Source organism: Esox lucius, chromosome 18 (genome assembly GCF_011004845.1).
Source record: "Esox lucius isolate fEsoLuc1 chromosome 18, fEsoLuc1.pri, whole genome shotgun sequence".
NCBI lineage: Eukaryota > Metazoa > Chordata > Actinopteri > Esociformes > Esocidae > Esox > Esox lucius.
In genome coordinates this window covers 9,863,261-9,890,943 of record NC_047586.1, presented here as the reverse complement: position 1 = coordinate 9,890,943, position 27,683 = coordinate 9,863,261, and the positions used below count along the sequence as shown (strand labels likewise).

Below are 27,683 nucleotides of genomic sequence, written 5' to 3'. Positions count from 1 at the left end.
TTCCCTACACTGTTACACCACCGCCATCGACCAATACCGCTGACATCAGTCAGGAAGGTCCACGGACTCGCACTGCTTATCCAAATCATGGCCGTCATCAGGATGCTGCAACAAGAACCGGGAGCTGGGACCGGTTCCTTTTTCTTCTTAGCGGGTCGATGTAGAAGACGGTCTGTTACAATAGCTTACCCGTGACAAGGAACGACAAACTGTGTTCCCAGATTGCCGTTTGGTTACACCCCTAGCTTGCGTGATCGAGGCTGTTGTAACAGGACTGCTGCAGACTGCGTGGTTTTCTTTCTGCGTCCGTGGGCCTGGGATCCACGTGCTTGACTCCTAGTACAGCTCAAGGCTGCTTTATTGTTCATTGAAGGCGATGCTTTTCCAGAGCAATATAAAGAATCCACCAATGTACAGTACAGCCTTGTGCTGTTCATTGCACTCCCTCAGACTGCAGATCGGGTTTGGGCATTGCCTCAGGGGAAGCAGAAGACTTGGCCTGGTCTACCACATTAACCAAGCCAAACATTCTGAGCAAATTAAGACATTTATTCTAGCATGAGTTGTGAGGGAGAAAGTAAACTCTGCCTTGGGGAGGCTTCCTGTAATTAGCTATTAGACAGAATATCAGTTACATCAGAAGATAAAATCAATTTTTTCATTAGCTTGATTCATTGTGAACAGTGAACAAATGTATTCGTAAACCTTCGCCACTTAAGGTTTTGTGTATCCTCAAAATTGTCAAGGTTAAGTCGCTGTGACGGTAAGTGTGTGTGCTTTGAGGTAACGTAACTTGGCCGTCAGAGCTCCCCCGGGAGAAGCGCAGTCTCATAGGGAACAGGGCTGGCGTGAAGTCGAAGGTCACAGAGTGCTCTGAGGTACACTGCAACAGGTGGACATCTGCTCATGCTGTGTTCCCCTGGTTGGAGTTGGGCCGTACAATGTATTAGACGTGCTGTGGGCCGATGAAAGACGCGCCTCCAGGCGCTTTGACGAGGCACATGAGTGTTTTACTGAGCTGGCAGTGTGTCAGGGCAACACAGCGTTGGGAGGGAAGCAGCTGGGGCCGCCGGGGTCTCACATGCTCTCCGGAAGAACAGGAGTTTCTCCCTCACAACCTCCAACCTTTCACTCCTCTCTCCTGCATTCAGTTGAGGCATCGACGGTGGCCAACGTGCTCCAAGACGACTTTAATGAAGAGACCTGGCTTTGTAACAGACCTGGCTGCATAACTCAAGACTGGCCAATTAGCTTCACATCTCTTCTGGAGATGTTAAAGGAGATGTTGAAGGAGTGATGTGACCCAAAGGCCTGCATCAAGCAGTTTTCGATCTGGGGCTGGAGGGGAGGGAGAAGGGAGGCTGATCATGACCCAGAGAAAGGCCCTGGGGGGATGGTGGGAAATGTTCCACAGGAAGCCAGTATTGCCTCTGTTTCATTAGCTGGGAATTAATTGATTTTACTAGATACAGAGAAAGACAGAGAGAAATAGCCGGATGTATGCCTTTAGCATGTCCAGTCAAAGCTCTCAGTGGGAATATCCCCTCATGTGGATGTGAACAGAGGGAGGAGGACAGTGATGATTTGGATGAATTCATTCCGATGAGGTCCCCTCTTAATCATGTTATTGGGTTGCCATGGAAATAAGAGCCGTTCCAACAGGAGACGACATGACGGCAGGAGGGGGGAGACAACGGAAATGCCCACAAAACTGGTGTACCAGCCGGGCGGCTGCCGATGAATACAGGGTCGGTTCGCTCACTCAGGACTGAGGTCTCCATTCTCCTTCCGACCCCTTCAGTCTCGCCTGACTTCTTGACATTGAGGTATCTTCGAAGGACTTGCTTTTCCGGATCGGGAGAACAGTGGACTGAAATGCGGTGTTCTTCTCTCTGTATTTCTATTGCCCTCTCTCACTCCGCCCCTCACTCAGCCTAAGGCATGGACGGTGAAAGTAATGTTGAGTCATGAGACTAGCCGTTAAAACCCACCGACCACTGGAAGGGTAAGCTGATTTACTGGAATAAATGTCTTCGCAAGCACAAGACACAGTGACGCAGATGCTGGATTACATGAAGACTTTGACCGGCGCAGTTCAGCACTTGTCAAATGCATGTGAACACCGTCACACAGGCCAGTCATTTCTCTCCTGGTGGTAGTGGGGTTGGGATTAGTGTGACACGGCAAGGTCAAGGATTTGACCTACAGTCCACGTTAAATGAGATGAACTACCTCCCCTTGGAGGCCGTAACATCCTGTAACCCTCCGCCCTCACCACGAAGGCAGAGGAACAGAAGAAATACACTCAATTGTATTTGTCGTTTTAAGCAGTTTTTCCTCATCTACGGCGACTTAGTGCATCAATCCCAGACAACACAGTAACAGGAATTGCATTATACACAAAGAATTAGCTACTTCCCTGTAAGGGATATGCCTACCTAAGCTAGCTGCGCTAGACATCTGTCATAAGAGTTTAAGTGTGTCCTGCAATAAAACTGATCTTCCATTACCATGCGGTAGTCTACAGCAGTGGTACAGTTAAACAAGACAGATCAGCTCTGTTCATGCAATTTCATTACCACAGAGGTGGCTGAGATCAGAGATATTCCAGTGCATTGAGAGCCGGGACCGCTATCTGTTTCCCCAATGCCTATGGGGGCTTCCAAGTCTCATTACTGGGCTGGGTAGAGATAAGAGGGACTGGGAAATAAGAGAGACGGGCAAATATATCTCAGGCTGTAAATTCTGTTTCATAGTTTTGCTACCGTCTTTAAAGGCCTTCATACACAAATTCACTTCATCAATCTGTTACAATGTTTTGAGCCTTTATGTTGCCTGCTGTGTACAACAGCCGGCTTTCAACAATCCCCCTCTGTGGTCACAAAGCTACATCAAATGGATGGACGGCGACAATGTCTGTGAAGGTGAAGTTTGAAAACAATCTTTATTTTCTAGTCACTGGTGGTGCTTAAAGAAAAGGCCCTGCCACTGTGGGTGTTTTATGTGGTGCAGTTTGTCATGTCCTGCTGTGGGCGTGTTCTTTCGGGTCCTGAATTTGCCAGGACACGGCATCATGTGGCAGACAGATGAATGCACAGCCTGGAGTGAATACGACTGGAATAGAAATACAACCGTTAACAGAGGGTTTCAAGCTTTAATCTTTCTAAGAGAGAACATGAGGATATTCAATCTGATTGGTTTACTGTGTGTTATAGCTAAACCGTTATTAGAAATAAGAAAGAAAGAAATAAGAAAGGCCATTCTCCGTAATTCAAACTGCCTCAAGCATGACAGCTTCCTCCTGACATCATTTATGTTCTGATCCAGAGAAAAACATCTCTGCACAATAAATTGCTTTTTTTGTGAAAACCGCAATAATTAAATTCTCAAACTGCTGGAGAATGGAAACGCTATCATTATTTACAGAGGAGGATATTAGGTGCTCACTTGGACTATAGCTTTCATGTAATTTTAAATTCTACAGTATTGTATGTAGACCTAATGAGACATGATTCTGGGGGTAATTCTATAAGCCGTCAATAGCTAAAGCAAAGTTTTGAACTAATCAAGCTCTGCTTTAGACTTATACGTCCAAAGAAAATCTGACAAACACTTGGGATATCACACATTTTCCACAAAATGTTAAAGTTATAAACAGCTGAGATATTTGCAAGGTTCTAGCTAACACAGGCAACTGAATGCGGTGGAAACAGTAATATATACATTTTTTAATCTACAGGGGAGAGAGTCTGTATTGTCATTGTCTAGGAATAGTTGTCAGAATGATTATGAATGGTTAGAAACTGGGTTTGTGGTGACTGTGATTATGAATGGTTAGAAACTGGGTTTGGGGTGACTGTGATTATGAATGGTTACAAGCAGCGTTTGTGGAGGCTGATTATGAATGTTTATAAGCAGGTTCTACTGTGACAGTTATTATGAAGGGTTAGAAGCAGAGTTTGTGTGTGACAGTGATTATGAAGGGTTACAAGCAGGGTTTGTAGGTGACCGTGATTGTTTATAAGCAGGGTTTCTGGTGACAAAGTCAGCTACCAACCAAAGAGATGCATGTAAAGTATATTATTTAAGTTTAATATGACATTAACCACTATTATTCCTGAAACCCATAGACATGAATCACTAGTGAGTCTTAATTCTTGTAATGTACTAAGGGTGATTTTCCAAGTATGAAAATAAATGCCTTTTTGGACACATGACAGTTCACATGGCTGCACTAAGTAACTTGTACACAGTGCTGTAAAAGAGCCAGCTAATGCGTCATAAACCCCCTTCAGAGTGAGATAAGGAAGAGAGTAAATAGCAAAGGTCTACAACATGATTTATCAGTTGATACAGGAGTGGTATCAGGCTTCCACATAACAAAACCATAATTCAGATGTCTCTCAAAGAAGTATTACTAAAATAGACTGTGACTGGCATCGCTACAGATATCAGCGGAGGGCGTGTATGGTCCGTCGACGGCCCCCAACAAACTGGTCTAACTGGCTGAGGGAACGCATCGATCGGAGCAGGAAGCACAACGCATTCTGAGTGATAAGTATAGATTCAGCCCACGACCTGCTAATCCTGCGCCGATTAGCCTTCATCGGTTTTCCTCTGCTTGGGCAGATGGAACCAGGGCTGAGGCAAATGGGAGCCCCAAAGGCAAGGATCAAATGTGTGAGAAAATAGAAAAGTATACAAGTAAAAAAAAAAAAAAAAAAAAAAAAAAAAAAACACTTGAGGCAGTCACTTTTAAAATCCAGGATGACCTGTTGTAAAGGAAATCCCGATATGAGGGTGTAGTGTGCCTTGCACAAGGCTGTTCATCGAAACATCCAAGAATTTGCCTGTAACCATGATCCAAGGCGGACACTGCCGAGCTAAAAACCCACCCAAAGGCATCCAAGTCACTGAACCACAGAGGAAACTGGTAAATCAATCTTCATATCCAGATTTTTATTGTTCATTGTAGCTAGACATGGCACACAAACGGTTTTGACATGGAGCAGACCTGGTTTACAAAACAACCTGTGGACTGGGGACACCGTGGGCAAGGCGACAAAGTGTCCTGACATCCATGACACAAAGCATATATACATTTATATTAAGGTTCTGGTGAAATGATGCAAAGGTTTGTTGAAAAACATAACACACATATATCCAAGTGCAAGTTAATAAAAGGTCTACTTCAATTCAGTCATTATTAAGGCCACCTTGGAAGTGGTTATTTAAGCATCTCATGAAACCAAATCAAATAAAAAATAAATAGAAATGCACAATTTGTGCTTTTTCCCCAGCAAACTAGAGTTTCTTTCTACTCTTAGAAAATAATAATAAAATATAAAATTCATCATACAGAAAAACATTTCACCATGTCTACAGGATGTACTCTGTTGTGTTTATACTGTAGTATCTCCTGTGTGTTGGGGTCTGTGTGTGTTGGTGTGTGTGTGTATGGTTCCTTGGTGCTGTCTCCGCCCTGCTGGTGAAAGCTGGGAGTGTTCAGTCAGTCAGATGGAGAGTGAATCTTCTGTATGCCGAAGATCTCCTTGCGGATGCTATCTCGGACTGCCGGTTGGGATAAAAGCTCCTTTATTTCCTGTAGCCGAGACTTGTTCTGACTCAACCAAGCTTTCCTAGCCTGGCTCGCTCCATCACCAGCCTCACCTACAGGGGACAAAAAAACAAACCAACCTAACATGGTGATCATCACCTGTAGGACAACCTTTCTGGCTGTGTAACTTCATTTGTAAAAATAAAAAACATTTTACCACAGGTAGCACATGACACCCACTTCATTTACCCTTAGAGTTCCAGTCCCATACAGCACAAATGAGACAGAATCATGTAAACACAGTTCACAGCATGTTTTCCCACTGCATAGTCCAGCTCATTTTCCCTGGTCTCAAGGTTTTGAGTTGCGGGAAAAACTTCGTAGTGATCTTTTGTTTTAGCTTCGAAAGACGGAGACCATCTTTGCATTGCTTGCACTTTGTGGAGGGCTGAGGTATAACCTAGTCTGTAGTGAATGCTCTGACAAGTCTCAGCTGTCGATCACTTCAGCTCCACTCGGAGCGCCGGGGTGACCCACAGCCCAGGCAGCACGTAAGGCCAACTATTTATCCAATCATGGAGGAAATAACAAAAGGTTCAAACAAGCCCAGCAGATGGAGAGAGACAGCAGATGCTTGTGTGGAGAGGCTGCTGGGAGCTGTAGAAAGAGAATCTGGGAGGTATCGTGAAAGGAGAGACACAGTTTGGTGCTAAAGAGTTAAAGGGACACAAATAGCTGCATAGGGATTCCACACTCAACCCGGAGTCCTGCCCCCAGAAACACCTCGTTCCTTGTCTAGTGAAACGCCTCAACGAGACATGACCCGGTAACAGCACGGCCCCTTGGCCCCAGGACTGCTTGGCTGGCTGACGACCCGACTCCCTGCGGCCCGGGGTAGTGTCCTGCGCCGCCCGGGGTAGTGTCCTGCGCCGCCCGGGGGAACTCGCTTCGGTCACTCGCTGCTGGCGCCGGTAGCGTTGACAGAATTAGCGTTGAGGTTGTCCGAGGGCCGCGCCGGGTCGGATGACGCGGCCCCGTTTTGCCGAGTCTCGTCCATGTACTGCTGCACGGCCCGGAGCACGGCGTCCTCCACCAGCCTCTTACTCAGACTCACCAGCTCCTCATCATCTGGCTCCAGAACTCTCTTCACACCTACATAACCATAAGGACACCAAAACAGCCAGGGTCACTACCACACCCTGCTAGCGCGTACAGCGTGCAGACTAGCGGTTCCCGCTTACAGTGTGTATACATATGACCTTTGCACCATTACAGCTCAGGGTCAACTTCGCTTAACCGTCCTAAGGCTCAACGCTCATCAGCAGAGGGGACGATGGAATATCAAAGCTCAATCACGAGGGAACTGGAAAGTACCTTTGAGGAATTAAGTGAACCTGTCATACAGGAAAGCCATGAATTTCGTGGCTATATTTTCATGAGGAATATTTGGGGTCTGTGGTAAGGTACTAGTCAGCTGTTGCGTCAGAGACAGTCATTCGGGGTTAAAAGTTGTATTAAAGTCAGCATGTGGTAGAAGTGACAGAGGATTGGGCAACGAGCACTGAGAAGCTAGCTGAAACTAAAGCGAACACACACTGGTCTGGTCGTTTCATGCTGTCGCTCCAGTCGAGTTTGTGCTCCGTGTCAGACAGCCAGTTACACAACACCATGTCAAGTCTGGGAGGGTACAGTACATTCAATGAAATGGGCCTCAGAGAGACACACAGAGACACGTACTTGTTCGAGCAGCCCGAGGCCCGCTCTGAAAAAGATCTGCAAGACAAACAATAGCCATTTAGCAACAGAATATTACTTCAAATCAAATCAGGTAATTTCTCTCAATCAGAGGAGCTAGCTCAGTGTGCCAATTAGCCTAGTCATGTTTTTGATTGGCCTCACACGTTTGGATTGATTGACATACGGAATACCTTGATTGCGGTACAGTCTGATGAATTTCAACACTAATTTTAATAGCCTTTTTTAAAACACTCCCGGTACATAAGATTTGATTTCATGGTGTTCTGTCTTACATGAATAATATCCATATGCATATTAGTTATTACAGAACAGAAGAACTAATAATGCTTCTTTACACAGCCAAGCAATAACCTTTAAACTACAGTGTGTCGATAAACAGTGCGCTGTTAAATGAGTGACACATGGAAAAAGTTAGTTATCAGAGGTGTGAACTGTAAAAAACATCTGTCAAGGCAGGGCAACACACTTTGAACCATAGAGGTGCGCTGGTCAGATACACAAAGTGCAGTACATACAAGGGTGTGCATCTATCCATACATACATACATACATACACACACACACAGATACAAATATCATCACTAGTATCTTATTCTACACTCACCTAAAGGATTATTAGGAACACCATACTGTATTTGACCCCCTTTCGCCTTCAGAACTGCCTTAATTCTACGTGGCATTGATTCAACAAGGTGCTGAAAGCATTCTTTAGAAATGTTGGCCCATATTGATAGGATAGCATCTTGCAGTTGATGGAGATTTGTGGGATGCACATCCAGGGGACAAAGCTCCCGTTCCACCACATCCCAAATATGCTCTATTGGGTTGAGATCTGGTGACTGTGGGGGCCATTTCAGTACAGTGAACTCATTGTCATGTTCAAGAAACCTATTTGAAATGATTTGAGCTTTGTGATATGGTGCATTATCCTGCTGGAAGTAGCCATCAGAGGATGGGTACATGGTGGTCATAAAGGGATGGACATGGTCAGAAACAATGCTCAGGTAGGCCGTGGCATTTAAACGTTGCCCAATTGGCACTAAGGGGCCTAAAGTGTGCCAAGAAAACATCCCCCACACCATTACACCACCAACACCAGCCTGCACAGTGGTAACAAGGCATGATGGATCCATGTTCTCATTCTGTTTACGCCAAATTCTGACTCTACCATCTGAATGTCTCAACAGAAATCGAAACTCATCAGACTAGGCAAGATTCTTCCAGTCTTCAACTGTCCAATTTTGTTGATCTCGTGCAAATTGTAGCCTCTTTTTCCTATTTGTAGTGGAGATGAGTGGTACCCGGTGGGGTCTTCTGCTGTTGTAGCCCATCCGCCTCAAGGTTGTGCGTGTTGTGGCTTCACAAATGCTTTGCTGCATACCTTGGTTGTAACGAGTGGTTATTTCAGTCAAAGTTGCTCTTCTATCAGCTTGAATCAGTCGGCCCATTCTCCTCTGACCTCTAGCATCAACAAGGCATTTTCGCCCACAGGACTGCCGCATACTGGATGTTTTTCTTTCCCATTCTGACATTCAGTTTGAAGTTCAGGAGATTGTCTTGACCAGGACCACACCCCTAAATGCATCGAAGCAACTGCCATGTGATTGGTTGATTAGATAATTGCATTAATGAGAAATTGAACAGGTGTTCCTAATAATCCTATAGGTGAGTGTATGTCTGCATGTTCCACACCTGGGGAGGAGGAAAATCAGAGTTGACACCAAACCCGAGCAAAATAGAGCAGCCTGAGAAGCTAAACTCTCTACCGCTAGTAACTGCTCTGACTCAGAGTTTATGAGAGCAGTAAACGCTCCCTCCGCACCCATAACAATGTGGAAGAGATGAGGCTGGCAGATTAGGAGCAGGCCAGCGGGACAAGTGGTTTACCTATTCATTAAGAGTGAAAACAGGGAAGTCCAAACCTGAACTGACAGGCGCGGCGACTGTCGTTAGAAGAGGGAGCACTGAGCAGTGAAGGTTTCAACACCACACTCTCCCCACTCTCGGTGGCCCCTCTTAGTGGCCAGACATTTCATTAGAAAGGCTATCAATGTCTCCAGGGTGGGGAACCCAGCACTGGCGTCAGCCTGGAAGCATTTCCTGAGGAATGGCAGCTCTATTTTAGAGTGATCCTGAGAATGGCCGGGTCATCGGAGGGAAACAAGACCAGGACGGTTCCTATCAGCTCGGCCTTGTCTACCTTTGACGCTGCTGCTCAGCGACCACTGAGCTAGCTTAGTATCCATCCCATGGATAATGGTTACGACGTGCCAAAACAAAAATATTCTCAGCAACAGAACAGTGGCTTTGAGCCCATCCGGGGACGGAGCAGGTGAACGCAATGGGAGACGGCGCCCGGCGCTCCAGGACCTGCAGTAGTCTCGTTCCAGCAAAAAATGTCCGGAATCAGACTGTAACACGGCAGACGCCGAGGTGTCATAATATCACCGAAACTAATCAAGGCCCCCCCCCCCCACCCACCCACCCACCCCCAAAATATCGATGCAGGGTAACAGACGAGACACTATGATTATGTCCTGAGGCACTCCCCTGTCTTTTCTCCTCTAGCTGGGTACAGTCCCCCCGCCATCCTGGCCCCCTCCACCCCCAAGCCGTTATCTGGCACTGTCGGGGCCGTCAGAGACTCAGGGCTTGCAGTTTGCGGAACAACGGACGGCCACGGTTTTCCCACGGAAAACACACAATACCATCTCCCCGGTATTCAGCAGCCAGCGGAAAAACAAGCACACGCTCCTCGTCACCCAGCGGGTGCACGAGAGGACGGCGACAGGCACGTGACACAACCAACATCTGACCCCCACAGCGAACCTCTTCTACCCCGCTTTCCAACTTCAATCTCTCGTTCTCTCTCACACTCTCACTCTCTAACACACACACACACGCTCTCTCTCTCACACTCTCACTCTCACTCTCTCTCTCTCTTTCTTGTCCCTCTAGCTCGAAGTAGGGCAAACGTTCCCAGAACAAGGCAAGCTCTCTGATTGCAGCGTTTCGTCAGTGAGCGCGCGCTGCATAGAGTTGGAGGCACAGAAACAATGGAGACAGAAAATCCTGGCAAAGCCAAGAAGACGTCCCAATTTAGCCCAGTTTTGCCGGGCTGACTAGAGCTTTTGGACCAATTGACTGAAACTGCCTGGAGAAGAATGAATTGGTGGCCAGCATGGGAGTGGCCGGTTCCGAGTGCTGCACTGCCTACTGTTGAGCAGGTATTAGCACATTGCAGCTCCAGAGAGACACAGGCACTTGACAGACCAAGTTGTCATGCATGACCACCGGTTACAGAGACAGGACCACAGGCACGTTGACGTCAGGCGCACATGCGTGTTTGGAGTGGACTGTAAACTCCCTAACCACGCCAGAATAATATCTACAGTAAAGTCCACACACAGCGGCACGCTTACCCAGATTCACATGAAAACAAACCATTCTGGACCCTCTGATGTAATCACACCCTCGCACACACAATTAAATAACCAGACCTGATTTTTCCCCCATAGATCTGATTTAGAGTCCCAGCCACATGCAAATCAGAAGACAGGCCACACACACACACACACACACACACTTACTGATCTTCTCCTCCGTCCGGGAGAAGGGAAAGCAACACAACTGCCCCATGGCTGTCTCCCTCTTTCCCCTGTCTATCCCGACCTGGTCTACCCCGTAGTGGTTCAATTCAGCACAGCTTCCACAGCGCCTGACATGGACTGAGTGAGCGAGGGAGGGAACACTGCGCTCGCTCTGTGAAAGAGGGGGGGGGGGGGGGGTGACTCAAGCTCCGCCCCTTGCCTCTCGCTGCCTTGAATAATTGCTTTGGAATGGCTGGCAGCTGACTGCCACTGTGCATCTGTGTGTTTGTGAATCATTCTCTCTACTGCGAAACACCTCAGCATCTGGCAAGGGCTCTCCGTTTTTCCTCCACCTCTGTCCCTGTGAGAATGGCCTGTTTTCAACACAGGATGCTGCCTTTTAATTGGACACACATTTGAATAGTGTGAAAGGTCCGTTTTAAATGACCTGTGGTGTCTTATGTGTTCATCAGGCCCCTGTTAATTCACCTCAGTGGCTGCCCCAGATCTCAACAACAGGGGTGGAGGACAAAGCAGAAAGCACTCAACTGTCACTCATTGGTGACCACCCTTAGTTTGCATTGAATGGCCTAGAGATAAAGAAGATAACCAAAATAACAAGATCAAAATGTACAACAGAAAGCGGTATGTGAAAATCCAATCACGTTAAAACAATTCAATATTTGAATGAAGGCATTTCGACAGTGGCTTTTCTGTGCAAACAAGAGCCCAGTCTGTTAGGCAGACTACTATAGTGTTAACGGTCTCATCCAGGATGACCTGCTCATCATTAGGTAGGAGGGAGATGTGTTGAGTCAAAGCCGGCCAGCTACTAGCAGAGTGGATATGGAGCCGAAACGCAAGAGAACCCTGCTGTCCACCTCCATACTAATGTTAAATCACCGGGGTGGAAGGACCGCCAGGAGCGTTTCGGGTTGGCCACGACCACTTGGTAGCAGACCCGGGTTCAAACGGTATTAGAAATACTTTCATAGGAGAAAGTCTTTTTTGCTGCAGTCTGTCTAGAGGGCAGGATGGCTGGGCTTTGCACTTTTGCAAACCTTTCTATTGGTTTCACTGTGCCAGACAGCCAGGCACAATAAAACCCAGCTTAAGTATTTGAAGCGATTTTACCCAGCTGAAACAGTACTTCGCTTTACCCCACCAGTTCACATCCAAGTCTCTCACCTATTCAACACTAGAACCAACTCTAGCCCACCATCCTAGTCCGCAAACACACACAACCTCCTTAGTAAGACGGCAGAATTCCCAGCATCAAGAAACATCCTTGCAGTGCTGTTGTAACAGGGTGATGCCTGCTTAGACCTTAACGAGATGAATATCATAACAACTAGATGCCAGTCGGAAGCCAGCAGGGTCTGGAATACAGGATGTCAAAGAGGTCGGTGGACGTCGTCTAGAGGACCGTGTTGATATCACATCAATCGGTTGGTTGGCGGGTACTAAATAATGAAAGCGTTCTTCTAATGAAAAAAATATTCTAGCTTGGATGTCAGTAGGGATGTACCAATACTAGTTTATCACGGTAGATATGTATACAGACCAGAGAACTTGGAGTATTGGCCGATGCTGAGTACAGATCCCGAAAATGCCATTTTCATTATGCTTAACATGTGCTACATCGTTTTAACAACAACAAATCTTATTAAAATATGTTCCAACACACTCATTGAACACTCCAAAGGTAGAGTAAGGCATTTCAGTCAATTCTATGGCAAGTCGATATGTATTGGACGAATAAGTGAAAACTACTGTAGGCATGTGACACACTGACAATTTTCCTTTAAGATTATATAAGCACTTTCTTATTTGTATTTGGTTACAATCCTAAAAATTCCATGGGAATCGGCACGTTTAGCTTGTTGTCGTCCAATCAAAACTTCCAAGATGCACTAGATTAATGGTATGCACAAGAGATAGCTGTATTTCTGGCTAATCAAATAAAAATGGAAGGCTTGCTATGAATCTGAATTGATTTGGAGATCAGAAATTGCACAGTTAAGTGATGTAGCCTATTCTCAATCAACCATGCGTTAACATAGTTAGCATTAGCTAACTTAGCTAGCTGGCGTTATCTGAATGGGGTTAGCTAGTTTTACACTTTTGGGGCATCGGCTCATTACGTTTACTCACTGTTGCCGATACCTGATCCTGTATTTTTAACCAGGGACACATTTCTGATGGAAGTATCTGATGGGTGCATCCATAGATGTCCTTGTTTATCCATTTCTGGAATACCCCACCGAAGCAGAATGGTTGCATTTCAAAGATCTCAAATCTACTGACGTGTCTTGTGAGTCAAACACACCTGAGCATTAGTTTTAATATTGGCCATTGTGATTCGGACATACTGCATAGTAAATTAAATTGGTGATTTCATTCGGAGCGTATACAGAGACAGCAGAGCCTCAGATCATATAAATGTGTCTGCATCAGACAAAGTATATTGCATTAACTATTCATTTAATATGGATTTAGTCTAGATTACATCCAATTACAATTAGCCTAAAGCCTTTTAAAGCCTCAAGGAAGCCATGGAAGACAACTCTCACTCCTTAAACACTGTTCACAAGGAACCACAATCAGACCAAAATGTGAATAAATATTGTAGCTCCAGCTGGCTCTCTACAGATTCCACCCTCGCGTGAGGAGAAGGACACACATTTCATGGAGTCTGGACAGTGGCAATGTCTATAAAAAGTAATAATCCCACAAACCGCTTTAGCATGATACAGCAGCAGGTTTCATTATCCAGAGTAACTGGCAGGGTGGCCAGGGCGAGGCCATCAACTAAGTAGTGGGACGTTACTTGAAGAAGTGTGGGTCAAACCTTCCTGCAATCCCATGTTTCATCCAATACTTACCTACACAGGTCCCTACTACCTCGACACTATCGGCGGTGTGGCCGCGTCAAGCCCCATTGGTTCCCATTGTTATTATTAGTCTATTAGAGCTGTATCAGGTGGGAACGTGGGCTGTTCGTAAGGTCCATTTCCAGTCTGCAATAAACCAACCGAGATTGGGCAGCAGGAGGATTTTCTTGTCAATGCCAGTCGCTGTGAAATCTGAGGTTTGACGGGATGGCTGCACTTATCAGAGCTTTGATGCTCAACATATGAGGGCTCACGCCTCTCTCAACATTGTTTGTCATGGATGGGGATATTTTAAACCCATGCTTCACTCTTGATTCGGTATGCTCCGATGTATAGGACAGCAATCGGTAGCGGACCATTATAGGCAAAAATGTAATAATCGGTAAACAACCGATTTTGCCTTTGTATGAATAGGTCTCCAATATGCTCCTGTAATTATGTTCCTTTCTTTTCTTTTTTATTACAGGTCATGTGTCCTATTGTTTTACTTTCATCCTTTTTTTCCCTGTTGCTGTTTTGTTAATGAAGCCCAATGCCTCATTTACTACATTTATATCCAGGTAGTGCATAATGTAAAATTACAGAAAGAGAATATGAATTTCTCATATCATTTATTAATTTTCAAGTGGCTATCAGTCCAAACACCTAGTGATGTGAATGACATCACAGTTTAGTGTACAGCCACTGCTTTCCCAATGAAGATGCTCAGAGCCCAACTAATATTTCTGTGGAGCTGCATTTGTTGTGTCTCATTTTCATTGCAAAGGGATACACTTCGATTGTGGAATATCTCATTTGGGAGCATTTTTTACGGAAGACCACTCCGTCTTGGCGATGGGCTGTGCCCAGTCCTTCTCGACGCTGGAATAAAGCCCAGCCAGGCTGTTGGTTATGTGTGACGGCATTGTAACCAGCTACTGATGGACCGCACACAGCCAAATTATGTGTCTTCAGCTGGATGAGAAGGCCAGCAATCTCCAGCCCCCATCAGCAATGGTAATCACAGCCGCTAGTCGAAAATCAAAAAAAAAAACACACCCACTCTAAATGCAAACATTCACTCTCACACATGAAGGCACAAATAGGCACACAGTTAAAACTGGCCACCGCTATAATCCTCACCATCACAAATAGTAATGCTAGAACGTGCCAAACGGGCCAAATGCGGCACTTCAAAGAAAATTACAACAAAAAAAACACACAGGGTACAAAACACACGATGGAGCTTCTAAAGCAGTGAAGCAACGTTGATTGCTTAAGCAGGTCTACCCTTCTTAAAATAATGGCCGTAAAAATAAAGACCTTTACTGCAATTGCGTCTACACCAAGCAGTACTATAAACTTGACTTAAACTGAAAAAGACACAGGAGGCAGCTGCTAGACAGAAAATTACACAGCAGCATCACACACCGAAGAATACATTGTTAGCGAGACAAAGCCCCCTTAAGATATCCGATCTCCTCAGACTGACACAGCTGCCACCGCGGATCACACTGGCAAAATTGTCTATGAAATATGACCTCTGTTTACTTGCAACACGACTTAAATAGTTTACCTATTTAAGTCATAAAACAACGGTATTTCATGTTTTCTGCGTTGCATTGGAATGGTGTGGGCATACCTATAACAGAGTAGAACGGAGTGGGTGTAAACTGGTTGTTAGAAATATTTCTCTAGGACTTCTCTTTCCAGTGAAGGCTTTGGCCAAAAATGATAACTCTGCTGTGGAATGAGTCAACAGCATTGAGTCAGAGTTAACAGAATACTATTAAAAGTGAGATTTCCTCTGGGCTGCAACTTTTAAAGGGGTTAGATGTGGAAAAGCTACCCCCTCCTGCAACCCAGACTCCACCATCCCCTCCTGCAACCCAGACTCCACCATCCCCTCCTGCAACCCAGACTCCACCATCCCCTCCTGCAACCCAGACTCCACCATCCCCTCCTGCAACCCAGACTCCACCATCCCCTCCTGCAACCCAGACTCCACCATCCCCTCCTGCAACCCAGACTCCACCATCCCCTCCTGCAACCCAGACTCCACCATCCCCTCCTGCAACCCAGACTCCACCATCCCCTCCTGCAACCCAGACTCCACCATCCCCTCCGTGTCATGTCGTACAACAGCCTTAAACATCTAAAGAATATAGTTTTTGTTTGCTGAAAATACTTGACAGTGAATACCGATGGTACAAGGACTCCCTAGACTATTCATGGGTTATAACCTCTGTCACTTGTTCCCATTATTCCCGTTATTATTAACATTGTACTGCTGTCATAGTGACGGTCAACCGCTGAACGTGGCCAATTACTTTAAAACAGGGCTACTGTTTTGTAGGTGAAATGTTGACATTAAATTGGCCATCATGATCATCATGTCATTACATTCACTCTGGACAGATGGTAAGGTTGTTTTTAGCTTGGTAAGTCAGTCAGACATTAGAGGCAGTATGCTTACTTTAGACTCCCCTTGACTCCAGTAAATCTTAGCTGTAGAGAGTGAATGCTATAATGACTTTAAAATCTGGCCACGTCAACATTGTAACAAAAGGTTTAGCTACTAATCATTTGCCTCCTTGGAATAGAGCCTCAGCAACACACTTCAAACAAAGTCTTCTCATGGGGAGAAGACAGTGCCTCTTAGGGCAGCGATGAAATTGTGATTTGAGGAAAAACACATTTTGAAACACTACTAGAATTACACTATTACTGCACATATTTACAATGCAAAAATTCTACATGTAGCTTCTTTCATAGAAACAGAGGAGAACATACTGTTCCTCTTGTGACTCAGACAAAGGCACTACCAAATACCTTGGACTTGGGAATTCCTTTCTATCCATGTGGAGGTCAGCTCTGCTCATCTTGAAGCAGTAAAAGTAGTCATGAGGAAGGTCGGCATACTGATAAGCAGCCGCACACTAAAGATAACAAGACCATTTCTATTCCCTTTTGGATGTGACTGGTGTTATTCGTTCCTCTGCTATCACGGCTTATTCACCACACATGATTACGTTTCCAGTTGCTAGCCAAAATATCAAGCACCACACACATGCACACACGGACGCACACACGCGCATTTAAAAACATATGGGCCTAAATAAAATCTTAATTTACAGTGTAATAAATTCGGTTTGAAATGCAAGACAGGATTTTGGTAGCACAATGAGTAATACTACTAAAGCTATTCATACAATACATAGTTCATAGTCATTGGAAGCTGTACTATGTACTTATGGGTGACTTGAAGGAAGTCTGTGCAGTAAGACCATGGTGTTATTTGAAAACAGTATCTCCTGGACATATTTCAATGGGACAACTGAAACGTTACTTGATGTAATTTAGCCCAAATAAATACACTACCGTAAGCCATAATTAGCTACCAAAAGTTCGAGGTCACTTAGAAATGAACTTATTGTTCATTTCTGATAACATGAAAACTGATAATGGGCCTCTGTATGCCTATGTAGATATTCCACTGAAAACCTGCCGTTTCCAGCTAAAATAGTCACGTCAAATTGACCCCAAATCTTGGAACAGTAGTGTATGTTTTCATGAAAAACATGGAAAATGTACCCCAAACTTTCGAACGGTGGCTCACATTCTCATATAATGAGGCCTGAAGGAACTTAGCATGGGCCCCCCCCCCCCCAACGGAAGATCCTCCCACTTTCTTAACAGCAGTGTCTCCCCTACAGCGCCACTGGGCCACACAAACTGTCCAGCTCACAAATTCTTAGGTAATGTGTTCTGCAGCTGCAGGCTGGGGAGAGGGAACAATCTATGTTTAGAAGCAGTAGCACGCTCCTCTCTCCACGTTCACCCACACTACCTACTTCCATACTGCATTCTGCTCAAAGAAGAGAGAGAAGTAGACCACTAACCACATGTCCATTAGCTCAACCCAACATGGCATGCTGAGATTACATCTGAAGGGAAACTAAAATTACCATGCTTTCAGACCTCCTTAAATACAAAACAACGTGAGATTATTTTTTTTTTGCATTGGCCTTCAGATAAAGACTAAGCCTAATAGACTTATGTCTTAAAAAGGTAATTCAGCCCAAAACACAGTTCAAATGCCAAATGTTTGGTGGGTCTGATTGGAACAGGCTGTTAAGAACAACAGCGAAACAACTACCCTCTACACAACTCATTCCAGTATAAGTGACCTCCTGCTCAAATATTTTAAATGTATATCTTGGTAAAGATCACCTCTGTTCAAAGTACAATTACAAAGCTTATTGCAAATAAACCAAACAAATATGATTCCTTAAACCTAGCTGTTGGGTTAGGCTACTGTTTGAAATGTAAACAGTATGTAAGATTGGTTAAATGGGCCTTTGGGTTTCAGATCTCTTCTTGACCAAGATATCATGATGAGTCTTGGTAATCAGCCTTTCTGAAAGACCTAAAATGAGTAGATATTAATCAGAGCATAGGCTAAAACATTAATGACAAAAAGTAGGCTGATATGGTCAATCTCATTTAGCCTTCTTTAGTAACTTTGAAATGCGAACTGAGAAACAGCTTTCAAATGGTCACCCCAACTTGGAATCCCAAGTTCGAAAACCCAGGCCACATCCTAGAGTACGTCCTTTGTAACTTGAAGTTCACTCAAGATTGACCAAGTTCTTTTCCAACATCCCAGGTTTTCTTAAACCCACCAGATCTCAGGTCAACAAGGCGTGTGTGGTTGAGCTGCTCCCTTGCACTCAGCTGCATCATCGGGAGACCAGGATTTGAACCCCAGGGGTCCGCTGAGGGCGGTGCAATTGGCCGGCAAAGACCGGGGGTGGGGGGGGGGGGGGGGGGGGGGTTAGTTAGTAATCAAATTAGGTTGCCCTGTCCCAGCAACGCTGAAGTCTGTGCTCATTGCTCAGCCTGTGATACCATGACACAAATTAAATCGGTGCCTGGCATCTTAGCAACCCAGCCACCAGAGACTAATGAGCTACACCAATGCAGAGACCATGATGGCCCCTGGCCACCTCCATCTCAGGCTAGTTCTCTGATCTCTATACAGATGTGGAGCCCATGATGGCCCCTGGCCACCTCCATCTCAGGCAAGTCCTATGTGATCGGGCTGATAAGGACATGCTGTTGAACTGACATTTTGGCTCGGCAGATATACACGACAGCATCAGTTAAACACAAGTCTTTAGCGCCCTCAGAGACACATTCCCTAGCCAGTGCAGTGCATCAAGACCACCACGGAACAGTCTAGTACTCCATTCTCCTATAGCAAATTCATGAATGATTCAGATACTGGAAGGTTGGAAAGGTCTCACAGTGCAGCATGAAGACACAAACTTCTTCCACCCAGGACACCCATTGTATACAGTGTTTGTTAGCAAATCCATGTACTTTACAGGACTACAGCTACCTCAAACAGAACATTAGCACCACCTTACAGCAGCAATCAGCCTCAGGACAAAAGGCCCCCTGAGGCACTTCAGTGCCGACAACGGCGACCACGTCACCAACACAAAGCCCAGGCGGCGGGGTGGGGGGTGGGGGTGGGCAGTGGAGGGAAACAGAATATAAGAAAGCAGAGGGAGAATGAGAGCAAGTCAGAAATTGGTATCGACCTACCAATCACGCATTACATTTCAAAAACATGACATTTAGCCCAAAAAAATCGATTTCCAAATAAATCCAGAGCTTTTTCCTCCACCGACAGGAATGACTAAATTATTCAAGAAGAGAACGATTCATAAATATTGCATAATCCATAATACGATATTTACTAGCCTTGCAGTCACATGACTGGGTGAACCCGTGCGACTGCAACGTTTTGCCCGGGACACCAGAGGCTGGCCAGACTGGTCCATCACGTACCCCGCAGAACCACAGACCCAGTGCTGCCAGCAGGTCCAAGATCACGGAGGACATTGCCCACAGCCGACCGGTGCACTCACCTCACCGGAGGAGACCGGGATAGCGTGCACGCTGCTCACTAGCCTTCACTGAGAGCCCAGTGGCAGGTGACATGCAGTCAGAGGCCAGTTTTACGGCCCGGTTTTCCGAAAATGAATGGCTTCCGCTGACTGCGGCTCGCGAGACTACAGGTTGCTACATAAAACAGGCAGACAGGGCATCAGGGCATTCAGTTGGTTCCATCGAATGTTACCTAAGGGATTGATTTGCCCATTGTGGTGTGACTGGGGTGTGACTGTGGTGTGACTGTGGTGTGACTGTGGTGTGACTGTGGTGTGCTCGTCCACTATCTCAGAAACTGCTGTTCTCCGGGACTCATCCAGTACAACAGAATAGCATCCAGACCGATCCTGATAAAATGGATGCCTAATGTGCTTGTTGGTAAAGCTCTGTGGAATAACCGATTATAGAGGCTCTAGCGAGGAGAAAGATCTGGTGTTCCATCCTTGACTAAGACAGTTAACCCTCATTTCTCCCCAGCTCAATGTGGCAGCCCCCCGACATTTCAACTTAGAATTTCTGTTTGACCGTGTGTGCAATTAACAACAAAAATATTGCAATGTAATAGCCCAAACCCCTTGTCAACCTATACATGTTACATATCTTGTATGCTGTTCTTCAGCAATCTGAAGCAAGACAACATTCACTTCATTTGTTTCTGTCTCTTTAAAAGCTTCTCTTACAGACCGAACACACACAAATGAATACACACACACATACTTTGTATGGCCGAGACAAACCCAGCCAGAGTACAGAACAGTGGTTCCCTGTTCTCCACTTACTAAGCTACTAGACAGAGCTATCTGGCCTCTCAAAAAGGCATTCAGTAGACTTGCTTGCTTGGAAGGAAAATGTTTACGTATTGCAGGTTGAGATGTTTTGGCTGCAGTGTGCATCACGACCACAAGATGTCGTGAAAGAGCAGCTGATAAGCCAGGCATTACAACAGAGACATGGGATCATGGCAGGGATGTTCACTTCTGACATAACACTGCCAGATAATTCTAATGACTTCAGTTCCTGTCCTCATGCCCTCTTGGGTCTTCTCTTGATTCTCTTCTTGATCCTCTTCGCTGTTTCATTTTCTGAGGAAGAATGAGCTGTAGGATGACGTCCAGGTTTGAAGACATTTTAAAATGATAATCGCCTGTTTATTACCCCCATGTTGTCTTAAAAGCTATCCTCACAGGTTAGACATTTCCTGTTGTTTCAACACACTATTTCTCCTGTCACATACTTCTAAACCATTAGGCGGATTAGAAAAGGAATGTTCAGGTGTTAAACCAGTTAAGAACTGTAAAAATAGAACAACATGAAAGTGAACAGCTGCCAAGGACACCCGTATTCTCAGTGAAAGCATCATCCCAAAATGATTAATTCATCCAGACCAGAAAGCGGAAAACAAAATAAAACATTCACGAAAATGAAAAAAAGAGAGACCACACACTAACCCTACCAAATACATCATTCTATATTGTCAGAACAAACCTCTGGTGTAAATCAAAGCACATCCTAACCCTACTGTTTGTCCCTGGGTGTATGCCTGACCAGAACAACATACACCTTAGTCCTGCTACTGTTCGTCCCTGGGTGTAGGCCTGACCAGAACAACATACACCTTAGTCCTGCTACTGTTCGTCCCTGGGTGTGGGCCTGACCAGAACAACATACACCTTAGTCCTGCTACTGTTCGTCCCTGGGTGTAGGCCTGACCAGAACAACATACACCTTAAACTTTAAAGAAATAAAATGGCCCATGACCCCACATTGGTCATGCCATACAAGGTCCAGATTACTGCTGGTTCTGTTCTAGTTTAATTCCCTAAGACACCTACCGCGTCCCAGGCCTCATTCAGTCTGATATAGGGGCAGAATAAACGACAGACTGACTAAGGTTTCTATTGGAGTTGGCATGTAGAGAAAATGCAGTGCATTCACAGAAAAAAACTGTCTAAAGAAAGAAACTCCCTCTGCTGGTAAAATGAGAACACACACTTCCATAATAATTCCATCCAGTAACATCCTCTGGGCTGATTTGGAAATAGGAATCTAGGCTAAAAAATAATGACATTGCTTGCTGAATTACATTAAATTAAGTGGTTATGAATGCTTTCCTGGATAAATCCCCCTATCCTCAGTATAATGTTATCTTTTTGTAACAACAATATGATATTTTTAGACGTTCCCTCAGGTTTTCCTCTTAAGTTGAGTTGAATCATGTGTACACTACATGTGACATTGAACAATGCAGTTTCATTTTTATCTCATTATCTCAGATTAAAACTTGGCGTTTCCTTACCGAACGTGACAGACGCTTCTCTGTGGTAGTATCCATCGGGGGTCTTCTTCTTCAACATTGAGCAGAGGTCTAGTCTGAACACCCTCTCAAGTCCAAAGTGGTGCTGAGCGTAGTCAGAATACAGCTCCGGGGCCAGCTTCTTAACACCCTGGGAGACAACACAAGGATGTGCACAATGTCACGTCAGAGATACGCACGTTCAAGGACACCCACCATGACCCCACAGACTAACTCACACACACACACACACACAGCAGAAGAACACTGTTGTGATTCCTCCCCGTTGTCTGACAGGAAGCTTGACCACAGCAGGAAATGTGTAGTCCACTGCCAACAGATACACAAAGCAGGGGAATCCTATCTCCCTCTCCAACCCTCAGTTCAAAGCGGTCACCGCACCTCCTACACAACCCGACCATCACCATCAGCCGCTCGGCCAGGATGGCCAACAGGTCACGAACAGAGGACTGCTGCCACACAAATACAAGGAAACATCCTTGTTTACAATCGGCTGAAAGGGCCAGCTTCCTTCCACAAGACAGCGGTGCAGACTCAAGACACAGTACTGCTATTAAAAGGTTTGAATAAAACCACTATTAAATGATATAATGAAACAACTATTGAATGGCATAACAACATCTCCCCAATAGGTACACACACACACACACACACACACACACTAAACAATATCATAATCAATGACATTATAAAAAGGGCCTTGCTTTGAAGACTGTAGTAATTAGGAAAGCACCGTCTTATCGGCGAACCATACCCAACTGCCTTAAACAGAACTGTAGTTTTACTGTTATTTTTCCTCTGTTGGAGTTTTGTCAAACACCTTATTTACTACATACACAGAAAGAGAATATGAATTATCGTGTAATTTATACATTTTCCATTTATTTTTTGACTTCTTATTGGTCTTGTTATTAAAATAAATAAAAATAAACCTGCAGGACTGAATTAGCATATGCGGAAATCAGAAGCATTATCAGAAGTTACATTATTATTTAATATTACATTTATTAATATTATACTTTATTACATTACATTACACAGGTACAAAAACACAACAAATCTTATCGACATCGGACGATGGTGCTAAAAGACGTGCTACATGAAGACTTGGCTGTTGGTATCGGACACAAATGTTCTTATCGGTGCATCCCCAGTAGAAATAAATGAACTTACATTGATTTCAGTCAAAGACGACCTGACTAAAGTAAAAGATTAGGATGTCCTCCGGGCCACTAATATAACCCTTCCAACCGAACCCGACAAGGCGTCTCTGAAGGGCTCTACAGCCCTACACAGCCGTGTTTTCAGTGCGTCTGACGCTGGTGTTGTTCTCCCCAGGCTCACCATTCCATAAGAAGTAATGTAGGCTCACCTGTCTGCGTAATTGGGGAGCTCTGGACAGCTTCATGAAGGTGAGGTGTGGCTCGAAGGCTTTGTTATCGCAGGACGGAAGGCCTTTCTCTTCAAACGTCTTCCTCACAACCGCTGGATTGTGAGACCAGAGAGAGAGGGGGACGGTTAAAACAACAATCCATTTGCGGTGAAGGGCGGCGGAGAGAGAGCAACTTTAGCCGGGGACGCTGTAACACAAGGAGATAATCGATAGGGGGGGGTGGAGTAGCAGTGGAAGTACGGGAATGGGCAGGACAAGACGGCAGCTGATTATGTTAACTGTTATTGTCTATTTTAGGAAAAGCACAGCTTCTTTGAAAATGGCTAGTAACGTCTAAAAAGGACGACAAGGCAAAATGCGATAAAGTGATGAGAATATTAAATGAAATTGTATAGAAAGCAAGCACTGTAAAAGGATAAAATCATGGTAAATCGATGAACCTTGTAAATCCCCACACATAACAGTTATCCTGAATTGGCAGGCCAGCCCACATCCCTACATGATTAACATACCGCTAGCAAAGCATTGGGAGTGTTGTCAAAGAGCAGGCATCCAGGTGTTAGAAGCAGGAGAGAAGAATGGGAAGAAGGGGGGGGGGGTGCAGAAGCAGACCAGCGGTAGCACCCACCTGCAATCTGGGCCAGCGTGGTGAGGTGCTCTCCCGGGGCCAGCTCCACAAATGCCACCTCGTTCCTGAACTGTCCGATGCTCTGGAAGGGCAGGATGAGCTCCCGCCCCCGAAGCGCGTCCTGCAGAGCTGCCTTCATCTGGTCCACTGCACACACCGCCCTGCAGCCAGCGCAGGCACCAAATCAATCCCCTGGCTGGCATTAATCCCGCTCTGCCTGCGTCCCCCCCACCCCATTCCCGTCCCACCTCCACGGACACACGCGGGCAATTCAGGCTAATGCATCGCTCATCCCTGCAGTGTTTAGTGATGCTAACAAGACATTGCCTGGCCCCTGAGCCTAGAACAGAATCAGACCTGTAGCAATTTCTTTATCATAGGAGATACTAAGTGTACATTCTAATGGCCATCCAAGGGTTCAAAAAAGGGGAAAGTAGTTGCCGGAGTAGTGATTTACCGTAGGTTTCAGAAAAGAACACACTGTACTGAATATTTTAACATGTGCACAAATGGCAACTGAACCAATGTTATGTGTCGAAATGTGAAAGCCAAAGAAACAGACATGGGAATGTGGCTCCCGCTACGCCTATGAACAGTACAAACGGAGTTCGTGTCTGGTTGAGGAGAGGTGTGAGGCAAACACTGACAAGTTGACTTCCTCTTCACTGGACAAGTGGGTCACTAGCAGCGTGATGTGGAGACTGCCCACAGGCACCAGAGCCCGTGTCAGCCTGGCATCTCTCTGCATCACCAGGGCCTGTACCGCCTCCACGTCCTCACTTATCTGCACAAGTAGAGCACATCAGTCTCTCTGAGCGTTCCCCCGGTTCCAGACATTGTTTCTCGATGACATCAGCGGGAAACTAGCAGTAATACATTCTAAACATCAGTGAGATCATATAGGAACGCTTTACAGAAGAAGAAAAAAACTTATTTCTCAACCAAATTGTACCTTGCGATTTGTGATGGGTATTGAAACAAAGTAGTTTGGCCTTTTTGCTTCCTTCTTCTTTTTCTTTTTATCTGCGTCCTCCTCGCTTTCTACTCGACAACTCGCCCCTCTCTTTCTCCTCTTCTTCAAATTGGCTTCTGGCTTGGTGACTGGCGAACATGCAACAATGATATTACTGTTATACAAGAGAAACTTATTCTGTAGTTGGGTTTTACAGCCCTCCTGTAAAACAAGCCACCAGTCAAGTCAACAATGCATTATTCATGGCCCCTAGGCAGCTGGTGGAAATCTGAATTGAAGGGCAGCTGCAGTACAAGGAAGGACCTTACATCAATTGGCAACTAGAGATAACCAGTCATTATAGAGTTTCTGAGTTGGTGCCTCTAGTCAAATTTCTGCTCTCCTACTCGCCCAGACGGTTAAAATGGAAAAATACTATTAGCTGGACATAATATGGGAAATACTGAACGCATCGTCTCAATAAAGGTATGTTACGTCTATGTTAAAACAATCTGGATATGTTGATTTCAGTATTTGCATAAATCACATGTTAAACTGTTTACTTACAGCCAAGGTCCTTCCATATTGCTGTATTTGCAAATGGAAGTTCTGACATAAGATTGTCTGAGCATTTGGATGACTTGGACTTCAGTTTCCTTCCACACGCCTTTTTGGGTCTCTTCTTGATCCTCTTCACTGTTTCACTTTCTGAGGAACAAGGGGATGATGCCAGCATGTGAATGGCTAAACCAGATCTTCCAAATATCTTAGAAAGGTTTTACAAGACTTTTGATATTAGGTGAATTAAATAAACCTTTGAAGATACTGAACACAGTAGTGGAACTTGGTCGGCCTGAATGGAATGTCCGGTAGACTCCACCCCATTCACATTTCTGCTTTGACCACAAAACCATTTGTGGTGATGCAGTGTGAAAGATAATACTAGAACTTCTGATATTACAGAAGACCATGACATTGCTTAAACCCAAGACGGAAGTTACCAACATACTACACTTGGATAGACAAAAAGGGTCTATGAACTGTTTATTCTGCATGTTATAACATAAACCCACAGTGGGATGCACTTTTCCTTTAATGTCAGTTAGACTATAGCATGGAAGAAGTGTACTTTCTCACAATGGTTTAACATAATTTCCTTTCTGTGTTTTCTAATCAGTTATGACCCATATGACAGTGAGAACCAGCAGAAACAGAGGGTACGCTATACATTTCTCACCAGGGGCGATGAGCTCTTTCACATTGCAATGCAAGTGCCTCTGAGCAGCAGATGGATCTGTCCACGCATCATGTGCAGGTGACAGCAGGAGGTCATGTTCCATGCTGTTGGTCTCGGGCACGACGTCATCATTCCCAGTGACCGGCTGCATTCCAATAAAGTTTACTTGACCTTGAGGTAACGCGGAACAGTGAGAATATTTTTCGCGAACTACCTTGGTTAAATTCCGCCTGGGGCTTCGTACAGCTTGCACATTAATGTTGTTCTCTGCTAGCACTCTTTGAAGCAGACAAATCAGTCTAAATGTATTATAGTGACGACCGAGCATTGCAACCGAAACGATAACAGCAAACGTTAGCTAGGCAGCTAACTTTACACAATTTGGGATTCTGTGCAGCGTAACTCGTGCACATTCATTGGTCCACAGCATAGGAATTAGTCAGTCCTCGAATTAACTAGATACCTTTAGTTAGTTAGCTTCTGCCACCAGTTGAAGTAAGTTTCAAGTTACCTCAGTCACAAGTACAGTGACGTCGGCAGCACATCGAAAAGCTAAATTTCGTGTAGCTAGTTACAGTATAGCCCATGCAGTACTGTCACTGTATACGTTAGAGAATGACATGTCCACAATATCATATGTCTTCGAAAGTCCTAAATGGGGCATTTTGCAGCAAATCTAACGATTAACTTGTCTCATCGCGTATTAGCATGGCTATGCGACTGCAGACAGATCTGGTTAAAAATAGTAGTCCTTGTCAGTATGGTAAGGTGTCGCTCACTGCAGTTACCCTGGTCGTGTTCCTCTGCTCAATCATCACTGACGCTTGACAAATCTTAAGAGGTATTAGCTATCAGCTAAGTACATCATAGCACTCCGTCAATGACAGAATGGGTGACGTAGCACGCAACCATTGGTTGATGCATACTAATCCTGAGCAGTGGAACGTGACCAGAAACTAACTACAAAGAGATGAACATGGAACCAGATAGCCCACCAAATGTATAAATCGAAGCATATGAACGTCATTTCCACTCCCCATAGGTCCGGGCAGTAAGCAGCCTATAGAGTAGGAAGTAAATGGGTTGACATTCAGTCGATTTTCTTGTAGATGAAACTGAAATTGAAATATGTCACGAACAGATTGGACTATTATTACACTTAACTCGTACCAAAAAATGCTCCAATTAGAAATGGTGAGCGAATTGAGTTATTGAATACGTACAGTTCACAGAATAGGCGTTTCCTAACAGAATCTCGTTGGAACGCGCCAAAATTGGCCAATAGAATCTCAGTAGTTCGTGCCTTGCTCACCTCCTTTCCAATCAAAACTCTACCCACTCGGCTTCACTAGCCTTCCATTTGAAACGACATCTTTTGGGTATCTTAGGTTAGTGAGACAGACTATACATATCTTTGATAC

General features: G+C 45.0%; 1 protein-coding gene across 5 annotated transcripts; it reads right to left on the bottom strand.

Moving 5' to 3' along the window:
* Positions 1–4,938: 4,938 nt before the first annotated feature.
* LOC105017920 (A-kinase anchor protein 7) lies at positions 4,939–27,099 on the bottom strand. 5 transcript variants are annotated; one of them, XM_010882947.5, is made up of 10 exons: positions 27,051–27,099; positions 26,263–26,433; positions 25,593–25,733; positions 25,026–25,174; positions 24,721–24,857; positions 24,074–24,234; positions 23,425–23,537; positions 22,035–22,182; positions 7,295–7,330; positions 5,553–6,709 (listed from the first exon to the last, which is right to left on the bottom strand). In XM_010882947.5, the coding sequence occupies exons 2-10, from the start codon at positions 26,411–26,413 to the stop codon at positions 6,510–6,512; spliced, it is 1,236 nt and encodes a 411-aa protein (XP_010881249.2). In that variant the 5' UTR covers positions 26,414–26,433; positions 27,051–27,099; the 3' UTR covers positions 5,553–6,509. The 5 variants fall into 5 exon arrangements, with proteins under 5 accessions (XP_010881247.2, XP_010881249.2, XP_010881245.2 ...); XM_010882943.3 differs by lacking the exon at positions 27,051–27,099 and having other exon boundaries at positions 26,263–27,044; XM_010882945.4 differs by lacking the exons at positions 7,295–7,330; positions 27,051–27,099 and having other exon boundaries at positions 4,939–5,670; positions 26,263–27,044.
* Between the last annotated feature and the right edge of the window lie 584 nt (positions 27,100–27,683).

Excerpts from the sequence above, each read along its gene's own strand:
- LOC105017920 (XM_010882943.3), bottom strand. The coding sequence starts at position 26,590 with ATGCTCGGTCGTCACTATAATACATTTAGACTGATTTGTCTGCTTCAA. Across the intron at positions 25,175-25,592 it reads AATATGGAAGGACCTTGGCT|TCACCAAGCCAGAAGCCAAT; the intron begins GTAAGTAAACAG and ends CATGTTCGCCAG. Across the intron at positions 6,710-7,294 it reads GCCTCGGGCTGCTCGAACAA|GTGTGAAGAGAGTTCTGGAG; the intron begins GTACGTGTCTCT and ends ATGGTTATGTAG.